At 37.3% G+C, this 11,073-nt stretch overlaps 1 protein-coding gene across 1 annotated transcript; it reads left to right on the forward strand.

Annotated features, from left to right (window-relative positions):
• Nucleotides 1-240: 240 nt before the first annotated feature.
• Nucleotides 241-1,186, forward strand: pacrg (PARK2 co-regulated). Its single transcript, XM_008408519.2, has one exon. The coding sequence runs from the start codon at nucleotides 397-399 to the stop codon at nucleotides 1,069-1,071; it is 675 nt and encodes a 224-aa protein (XP_008406741.1). The 5' UTR covers nucleotides 241-396; the 3' UTR covers nucleotides 1,072-1,186.
• The last annotated feature ends 9,887 nt before the right edge of the window (nucleotides 1,187-11,073 follow it).

Below are 11,073 nucleotides of genomic sequence, written 5' to 3' on the forward strand. Positions count from 1 at the left end.
TCTTCTGTTTCTGTTTTTTTAATTTATAGTTTAATAAAATTAAATGAAACGTTGCTTCTAAATTTGCCCCTCTTTGTATTGTCCATGCAACTTGAAATGAAGCGTTTTGAAACAGTCAGCAGCATAATGAAAAGCTGATTAATCGTTTTAGGGACTATATTTTTGGCGGAGTGATACCCAGAGACGAGGGAATTTCCCCGTCTCCTTTTCAGTGTACAGTGTTACTATGGTAACCAGATGCCAGTCCTATTTGAAATGAAGCGTCCGAAGCTCCTTAGCAACCATGGAAAAACAAACGACTCTTAAGTTTTGCGGGCACTACATTTTTATCGGAACAACGTCACCTTTTTTTCAACAGTTTCATCTTTTCAGCCCAGCTGCGGAAGGAGTTGTGACATGTCAAAGACCAAGAATGAATTGAAAGCTGACGGTTTCACCGTCAAGGCCTTCATGAAGAACTCCGTGGTTGGGGCACCTCCACCTACAGGGGTGTTTCAGAAGCGGCCGCCCAAGCCCACCACCTTCCGGGTTTACTACGAGCGCAGGGAGCTCCCGATCTCCGTGGACCATAACAACAGAGGCAATGCCATAGCGTGGAAGGTGGACATCGAGAAACTGGACTACCAATACTACCTGCCGCTGCTCTTTCACGGACTCTGTGAGACGGTGTACCCTTACGAGTTCCTCGCTCGAGAGGGGATCCGAGACATGCTGAACCGGGGAGGCCCCAGGATCCTCCCGGTCCTGCCCAAGCTCATCATCCCCATCAGGAACGCTATGAACACCAAAAACCACAACGTGATGTGCACCACCTTGAGAGTCCTACAGCATCTGGTGATGTCCGCAGAGGGCGTCGGCATAGCTCTGGTGCCGTACTTAAAACAGATTTTGCCCGTTTTCAACCTCTTCAAGAACAAGAAGAGAAACATCGGAGATGCCATCGAGAGCCGGAGGGAAAAAGAGAGCATCGGTGATCTAATTGAGGAGACTCTGCAGATACTGGAACACTACGGTGGCCCGGAGGCCTTTAAGCAAATTAAATCTATGGTACCCACGTATAGTCCCGTGTAAAGACTTGACAGAGTGAGAGCTCTTGGACTTTTGACTGTAGTTCATTTATTTTGTTCCTTAAGAAGTTTGTTCCAAAGCTCTTGTTTTAAATATACCAGCTTGTCTGAAAAGTACATTATGTTACTGTTGTATTCATTTATTCACTTAATTTACGTGAGTTTGCTTTACATAGTTTTACAATTTTCGGATGATTTTATGTCTGAATCCTACATAATTGGGTTATCCTTACCACAGGCGGATGCAAGAGAATGTGGGCACCTGGGCTACAGCCAGTTTTGGTACCCATATCTGCACCATCTCCTCAAAAATAACTTTTTTATTTGCTGTTGCAGGATACAATTTCCTGAATCTATATAAAATAAATATACCCGGAATAACTTTCATTCATTTTTAGATTTGTTTCTAAAATTTTATCATGACAAAGCCATGTTTAAATCGCCTGAAGAAGAGTAGCTTTTGCTCTTATTGTGAAGAAACCAGTAATTACCAGTATTTTTTCTGAGGTGGAATATTTTTGTATGTTTGTGTGTAATAATAATAATAATAATAATAATAATAATAATAATAATAATAATAATAATAATAATAATAATAATAATTTGATTAAATTTGTAAAGTTTATAATGAAATAATTGTATTATGCAAACAAGTATTACAAACATATAAACTATAAATAAATTAAATTTTCCCCATCTTCACAATCTAGCAGTTACAAGTGGAGTTTTTTTTTACATCAATCAAACAGTCTTATATTTATTGTTTTTGATATATTTATGATCAGCTGATCTAATACATGAACACATGATTAATCAACTTGCACAACATCTGAATTCCATTAAATATTTAAAATAATTTTACAGAAAATGGATGTATAATTTTCTTCTTGCATAAGTTAAGTCTGCTCTCAGTCCATCAATACTTCAACTATTATGATATTTTCAGACTTTTAGACGTAACAATTAAATGATGATATGACATCTTGATGTTTTCCTTAGACATTATACATTTGCTTATCTGTGCAGCACAGTGAGAAATGATTGATTATATAATGCTGTAAATAATGTGTGAAGAGGCACAGACCTCCTGAGAGAGCCAACACTCTTGCTGCTCTCATGGTGTTGAACCTTCAGCTCCACACTTTGGAAATCTTAATTAAAATCACACTACTTGCATAATTATGTCCTAAAATGATATCAGTGGAAATGTTGTTTTATTTATCTCGGAACAAAAAGTTGTGTTTTCTCAGACAACCCAAAACAATTATGTATTCTCGTTTATATGATTATAAACAGCAGTTTAAATAGATCAAATGAATACATATTTCACATGGAGAATTTTTTTTTTATTTTAAACATGCAACTGCATTAAAGTGTTCATTTTAAAAATCTGAATGAAGGCATCTTTACGTTGGTTCTGACTGAATGATTTTGACCTTTTGTATAATTTCTGAGGCTCTGTGACAAGAAACAACCCTTTCTCTAACAAGGACAGGCGCTGACTCATGCTTATTGATGGGACTGTTTAGCTCCAGATTGGGTGTGATTATTCAACTTCTTTTCTTTGGAGACAAACCCACTCTCCATTCTGTATCAGAGGTTTGTTCTTTATGTATCATTTTCAGACCCAGATACAGAATGATTATCTAATTAGTTTCTTCAGGCTACCACAAATAATTACTTTGGCTTCAGGGGTGAAGATAAATGTTGCTTCAGACAGGGACTTTCATTACCAAGTTCAGCAAAACATTGTGGGTGCAGATTCAGTAATTCACATTCTGGAAAATTCACTTAGTAATGACAGGATTCATGTCAAAGAGCAACAGGCAAAACAGGGCAAAAAAAAAAAAGTGTTACATTAAAGCTCATAAATGCAAAAACGCAGAATTTCTTTCAACAAAGGATTTCTTCTAGCAACTCTTCCACTGAGGGCAGATTTGTTGTCTGGTTTACTGATTTTGACCCTTTATCTGAACATTGTAGCTCCTCTAGAGTTACTGTCTTCCTCTTGGATGTTTCTTTAAATATTACGCCTTTCAAGGAGCCACACAACCCAAATGTACCACTTTTACAATAATTTACTTAGAATATGTTATTTTTCCTTTTCAGATTTTTATACCAAAAACGATGGGTGCATCTTGAGGGAAGACTTATGTCAAAATAATAAAGGAAACTATGTGAAATATCAACCAAACCTATGTACTCAAAATAAAATAAAATAAAATAGGTAGAATTGAAAAAACAAACAATATAAAAATACATACATTTAAGGAGAGGATATGTAACTGCAGGTGTTGATTTTGCCATGTTGGTATCGATCATACAATTATAGCAACCTGGTATCGCTGTTTTGGATCAACGTCTACTTTCTGCATATGTTTCTCAATAATAATCATCTTGAAATGATTTGTGTGTCTACATGCATGTTTTCCATCTAATGTTTCGCAAATAATTGGTGCAAGAGCCAATTACTTATTTACTTATACTTATTTAGATTTTGCATCACAACCACAAAGATGCAGAAATGTTTTATTATAGGAGCTGGTTCTGCAGCTTTATGCTTCATAAATTTGTTAGGGAATTACACCCAACAGCCTATGAAACAGTTAAACCTGATACAATCACAGCCCAAATTGTGAGAAAAAAAACTTGACTAAAAGTTTAGTTCACAGACACCTACATTTCCCTCTTTTGCGGTTTTGCTTGAAGCTGATCTTGCTGAGAACAGTCACACAGTGACTCATGCCTCGAGTGGGCCTATGTTAAATTAATGAAACAGTAAGCTGCAAAGGTAGAGTTAAAATCATGTTACGGTCCTCTGTTGCATACTCTCTGTGAACTCTGGTCTTTAGTTCTCTGCTGGGTTTTCAGTTTTTAGAAGCCAAAGATGGAAACATTTGGATATTTGCGTTGCTTTTCACCGACATCTTTATTTTTGTACTGGCAAGGAGGCTGCTTATGAAGTGGCAAATGTCACGTTAGAGTCAGCAACTTCTGAGAGCTATAAAAAGCTATAAAACAAAAAACATAAAAAATGTACTTATGGTCGCTTTACATGATCTGAAGTTGTATTAATGAAACAAAAACAAATCCTTGTTCCTGGAGTTTCATCCTGTTGTCCTAATTTCCTCCACTTTCTCCTCATTTCTCTCTCCAGACTATTTTGGCAGAGGGATTAATCTGCCATCGGTGTGCGCCTTTGTAATTACAGTGGAAGTCCATTGCTGGTTGGCCTGTGCATGCCGATGCTTACAGCTGGCACCCCAGTGTCGTCAGCGTGATGATGAAAAACTAGGTCTCCTATCTTCTTAATCACATATATGCAGTTAACAGTGAGTTGAAGGTGTTGATTAAACACATTGTTGAAGGGTGGAAAAAAAAAGTCTTGAAGATTTAACTGAGGATTTTAGCTCAGAGGTGCTTTTCAGGTCTGCTTCGGCTATGAGATTTTAAATTAACATGTTAATTTATGCCTTAATCGGAGAAAAGAAAGCAATGTGGATGGATATCTCAATACTTCTAAACATGGTCCTGCATGGTCGAAGTGATGTACAATTGGGATCGGCTACAAAAGTGGGAGCTGCTAAGAGGACAGCAGAGTTTGCCCGAAAAAAAGAACACGACTTAAATGGTCTGAACTTATATAGCGCTTTATCCGATCATTTTTTGACCACTTGAAGTGCTTTACACTACATTCACCAATTTGCACTCACAAATGCTCACACATTTATACACTGACATGCAGCTCAGTAGGCAATTTGGGGTTAAGTGCCTTACCCAGGGGCACATTGACATGTGGCAGGAGGAAGCTGGAATTGAACCTACAACCTTCTGATCGCAAGACAACTACTCTACCCACAGAGCCACAGTCGCCCTTAAGATTAAATTAAATGTATAACAGATTCCGGTTATAAAAGAGCTCAAATCTGGGGACAGCACCAAGAAGATTATTAGTGAAATCATGTTATTATACAGAGAGACGGAAGGTAAACTGGTAAACTGTTTGATATTGTTTCATACAGGTAATGAGAGGAAATTACTCAAATTATCATCAATAAGGCACAAACAGATTCACAACAGTATCCTGACCAAATGTTCAGACCTTCATCTTTATGGAAGCATTTTATTTGCTTTTAGAAGTATGAACTACTCTATGCAGACACAGCAAGCACAACAAGCAACAGAGTTTGGGTTAGTGTGTCTTTAGTTAGCAGGGTTTATGTGCTTTAAATGAAAGTAAACAATAATGATGAAATGATGTGGAAAAAAGTCTGCTATGCATTATCTAAACCTGTCTGTAAATAGTAACACTATCAGTGATTCTCGGAAATTGCGCATTCCAGCATCTGGTTTGTATCTGCTGCTAAGGGAAACAACACAAACTGTTGGAGAAACAGGGACCTGATCCATAACATCTTACTTTTTTTATTTTTATTTTTTGCCTATTTAGGTCCCACGGCAGCATGAACAATCCATTACAAATGAAGGTCTCTATTTGTTTTTAGGAAAAAGAATGTCAGTGATGCAGAGAGTAGAGGTGGGACAATGCATCGGAAAAAAAAAGAAGTTCTTTTAGGATTTTTATGAGGTTAGACTGAATTTCTATGGGAAAAATTTTAAAGAAAATAATTTGGATCTAGAGATGCTGAATATTATTTTATGGCTTATTGTTGTTGTTTTATTAGAAGGTTAGAGGAAAACGCTAGACAGAGAAGTTGTACAGGGTGGTTATCCAAACAGTGACGATGTGACAGCAGATTTGAACAACAATGCATTTCATGCATCCCTAATAGAGTTCATGCATCTCTAAAAGAGCCCTCTGTACATGAGAGCAAACCAACTTTATTTGTGTGAACAGCACTTGCAGGAAGCAGAAAGTTTCATTTGCATTCATTGTAATCATGTCTGTGCACACTAGTGTCCATGAAAACGACCCAACTCTCTCCTCTCCAATAGGAGGTTTGCTGAATGAATGAAATTCTCAGAGCGTGTGTTTCCAGAACAGTGGAATTAGTTCTCTGTTTGATCCCCTGTTGAGGATTACTCAGTGTTATATGGTAGTGCTTGTGTATGAGAGATGGAGCTCAGAGGAGAGGGGGTGTTAGCAAATCCCTCTCATTCAGAAGCTGCTGCTTGATCTGTCATTCAACTGAAACAAAGTCTGACAGAGAGGATGGAGTGGTGGGGCTCTCCCCACCACTCCATCCTTGTTGTCTTGGAAATAAGAGGAGAGAAGTTGCCAAAGGAGAGAAATATTTAGATATAGTATTGAGAGAGGTCAAATCTGTGATAGCAAAATATCGTGGTGGGAAAAAATTGCCTGCTTGCAGATTTCCTCTGTTTTCTCAAACTTGCATGTTTTAAATCATCAAAACATCCTCATCTAAACCTATCCAACCAACCTGGCCCTACAAATGAAAAAGTAATGACTCCCTTGAAAAATTCTGAGTCAACTGTGATTAATCACAGTTTTTGAGAAAGCAAGTTCGATTTCACCAGTCACAATAATGCCTGATTACTGCCAGATTTGTAGAATGAAGTAGCGATCATAAACTGAACATGTCGAAAAACATGAAGTAAATCTCAAAGTGCAGCCCTTCCCTTAATTCAAGGTAATTTAGTAGCAGATGAGAAACAAATCTATCAGAGTGAAAAGGTTTACCAAAACATTTCCAAGTCTGACACAACAGCAGACCCCAGTGAAAAATATTAGCCACTAATGGAGAAAATATGAAAAAGTGGTGAGTTGTCCCAAGAGTGTCAAGCTTTCAAAAGTTACTCCAACAGCACATTGAGAACTAAACCAAAACATCACCAAATAGCCCAAAAGAACTTCCAAAGCACTGCTCAACAATAAGAAAGAGACTGGGTAAAATAGCAAGCATCACAGAAGGGCTAATTTTGTACTATGATGCCCTAAAGGTGGCTCGTTGGTTTGTTTGTGGAGGTTTGAATGTGTAATTGACAGGTGAAGAGGACCAAAAAAGAGAACTTTAGCCCGCCTAAAAACGTAGGTCTCAGTTTGGTTGAAATAAACTATGGTACAGTTTGAATGCATCAGTGACAAGTGGACCAGAGACCACTCCAAAAACAGGAAGTGGACTGCAGCGCAGGACATTCTGGGTAAATGCAACCCAAAAATGCTACGGGGAGAAATGGCTTGTGGTCTTTTACCAAAGACAAAAAAGAAATCTTATAACCGCTAAAATCTGACGCCACTCTATTTTTGTTTACATTGAAGAAGGAAGTTGTGTTGAGTTTCTTCTTCATCAGTTTTCAAGTTGTTTCCTTCAAAGGGTCTTGGTGGAGCGCCACCACAGGCAACGGAGGGGTCAAGTTTCTCAAAGCGAACCATACCAGCTGAAAGAGTGACAAATGTTGCAATTTTGTTCCTCAATCGAACCGAGTGTATTGGACTATTAGGTGTGAAAACACCCAAGCAAATACTAACTTGATGTCTTCAGAAATCACAGAAGAAGAAATAGAATATATCGTATTATGGATCCCTGCTGACATTCATGTGTAGGTAAGTTCTGTACATTCATTATCATCTTACAATTTTAAATGTTGGTCATTAGAACGGTTTCAGAAAAAAATCCTTCAGTTTCAAGAGAATATCTTCTGCTGTCCCCCATTTGGTCAGATCTGTTTTTTTGTGTGGTTTTTTTTTGTATTTTTTGTAGGTGTGTGCAATTCATCCAACATTTCTGCTGCCTTTCACATTGATGAGGTTAATGCTTTTCGAAAGTGAAACACAATCCGTTGTTTTTGTCTTGTAGAGCAGGCCTGAGCTCTGGTGATCCCATGAGAGACCGGTCCATAACTGACTGTATGCCAGGGCTTCCACAAACTATCGATTCTCTGGTGCACTTTAGCTGTAACCCAACTCCCTGCCTCCTCATCAATCATTTCTCCCCCACCCTCTCCCTATCTGCATCCCACTGCAGCATCCAAACTGGCCTTCCAGGGTACTGGGTCTAACTGGAAAGTATTGATCTTGATCTTGGCACAGCCCATCTGATTACATTGTGTTTTATGAGTTGGTGGATGGAGGCTTTATTGTTTTAGTTGGGCACATCTGGTTTTCTGGTGATGGTCTCGATGAGGTCACAGCAGGGGGAGACGAGCAGGGAAGAGGAGGCGAGATGAGGCAGAAAGAAAAAAAAACAAGGGAACAATGAGAGAAGGAGAAAGAGGCAGTGATGTGTTAGACGGGAGAGTTTAATCGATACACTAAAGCATGACATCATCGTTTAGCCGGTCAGGAGGGACACCAGGCACTCTGCCAGTAACCGACAACTACCAGACCTCCATCATGAATCATTAATGTTATCCGCTCATCCATCCCTCTACGCTGCCTGAGTCCGGTCTGAAGTTACAGGCCGGGGCACCTTCAGGCTGAGCCGTGTGTTTGTCAACAACAACAAAGGATCCTAATTCTGCTACGCTAAAGAGCTATAATGCATACACTGCAGGTCACAGGTAGATGCTTAATGCTCACATTGAAGTGAGTTGTTGTGCATTAGGAGGGAACTCAATTGAATAGAAATTGATTTTATTGTCCCACAGAGGAGAAAAGTCAGGTGTAAAGCAGCATCAGACATATAGGTTCATTAAAAAGTTCCTAAAGGGTTGAAAAAATAATATATATATATATAAAAAAAGCAAGATTAACAATAATACTAAGAAGATTATAACATAAAAACACTGTGGATTATTAGAATGGAAATACTGCACTCACTATCCAGATAATATTCTATTGAGTAGGAAGGAAAAAATAGGAAGGTGTGATGAAGATGAAGATAAAGAAAAAAAAATTCAATGTTTTCACCCTTTTTTAGCAGTTGATTCCAGATTTATATTGTATTATTCCAGTAATTCAAATACCAACATTTTACAAAATTTTTCAAAACTCTGAATTTAGATTTTGTTTATTTGTCCTTTAAATAAATTTCACTGGAAAATGTTTTATTCGTTGCATTGGAAATGTAAAAAATACAGTTTATTCATTTGCTTTAATTTACTTATTATTTTTGCTGTTGAATATGTTTTTTATATTTCAGTTGCTTTCCCCTTTTTGCCTCTATTTGTATCTTTAAAACTATTGATTAACAAAATGAGTTACACAATATTAAGTGTGTCAGATGTAAAATAAATGTCATAAATCTGATTAGAAAAGAAAGAGAAAACAGTTTTCTGATGTAACTCTCGGAAGGGATATTTTGTGTTAAGTACTTTTAGTCCCTGTTCGTCAAATGAAGACTGCAAAGATTTAAAAAAAAACTTTTTTAAATGTCAATTTGAGCTCCATTTTCCTCCCACACTGGGCCATTTCTTGCATGTTGTTGAGAGGTTATTTCTCTTGGTAGTAACAAATTGTAATGAGTCAATAAAGTTTTTATTCCTCATCACTACTTTGTTTTTGAATGTCCTAGATATCTGAAATCATTCGACACACACACATGCACACGCACGCACACACACATACAACAAAGGATCACACATTGACTTAACAAACCTATTAGATGACAAAGAGGAGACATCTCTCAGTTCCTGCAACTGACCTCCAGACGAAACATCCAATCTCGTCTGGAGGTCATTTATTTAAAAACAGTCTCACGTATGCGCAGACGCTCAGGTGCTGCAGGTAGACGACGCGTACGCTCTCACCCGACACCAGTAGACAGACAGGCTGAAAGTGAGAGTCTGAATGGATAAAAGGAAGACATATGAAGTTAGTTAGCACTCCTGTCTGGCAGTGAATTGGTCTTAATTAAGTATTAATGAAGCAGGAAGAACCCCGTGTAACCCAGCACTGACTGCAGCTTTGGCTTTGATGAACCAAACATGTCAAAACGGATCCACATTCTCTCTGCCACAGACGACGGGAAGGTCAAAGTTGATCAAAGCATGGCAGTTGCAAACACATTTCATAATGTGAAAAAATATTTGCTCCCTTATACAGATTTTTCCGTAGTGAAATTCAAGCGCTTGTCAAGCATTTCAACGTTTTCCCACTGTGGGAAAAGCAATACAAATGAACTAAAGAAGACAGTTTAAATTCACTTTCATAAGATATTTCTTATTGCTGTTATTGCTAATGACTCATAATAGTATTCTACATAGCAGGGACAAAGTAAACAAAAATATGAAAAAATATATTTTGAAAATTCTCTCTCGCACACACAATACATCTGATTAGTCTAAGAACAAAATACTAATTTAATAAAAAATAATAATAATAATCCACCAATTTCAATAACTGTAATGTATAAAAAATAAGACCTCTTTGATTTCAATTACACAGATCAATAACTCATTGAGCCATTAGGAATAATAAATATTTATTACAGTTGGCAAATCGGTTTGTGTGAAGGTGAATGACGTTCCTGTGCAGATGAAATGCTTAAACACAATGAAAACAACCACTTGACTTTGTGTAAAGAATCTCTTCTCCAAAAAGTTGATTAAAAGTTGATTTGCTTGAGTCAAGCAAATCAATGTTTCTACCAAAATGCATGCTTTGTTACCTAAAATATTAATAGCAAAGTTAGCAGACGCCTGCTTTATGATGGTAGGTAGAGCTTACATCAGCAGTCTGCAACATTTAATCAGTTCAATAGAAAAAAAGACTTAATTTCCAATTGTCACATTTGCAAAGAGCAGAAAAATTTACATCCAGAATACCAAATACTAAAGAGCACTGAGGTGACAACCAGCTAATGATGATTGCTCGCTTCAAGAGTTAGATTATAATTCATTGGAGAGCACTTACTATAAGGTTAGTGAGAGCACTCAAAAAAATAAGTGATGCTCTAATAAAGAACATTTTCATTGAAGGTAATTAAAGTTTTAACAAAATTTAATAAAACATCAATTCTATGAAGGAGTCTTTTATTTAAAATCCCACTCCTGTAGTCCAGTCAAAGCAGAATCCAAAAAAAAGTGCCTTTTTGTCATCATTTATTAATGTAATTGGTCATATGAAATGAATTTTGACATTTTA

The sequence above is a fragment of the Poecilia reticulata genome, linkage group LG5, assembly GCF_000633615.1.
Source record: "Poecilia reticulata strain Guanapo linkage group LG5, Guppy_female_1.0+MT, whole genome shotgun sequence".
In the NCBI taxonomy this organism is placed as follows: domain Eukaryota; kingdom Metazoa; phylum Chordata; class Actinopteri; order Cyprinodontiformes; family Poeciliidae; genus Poecilia; species Poecilia reticulata.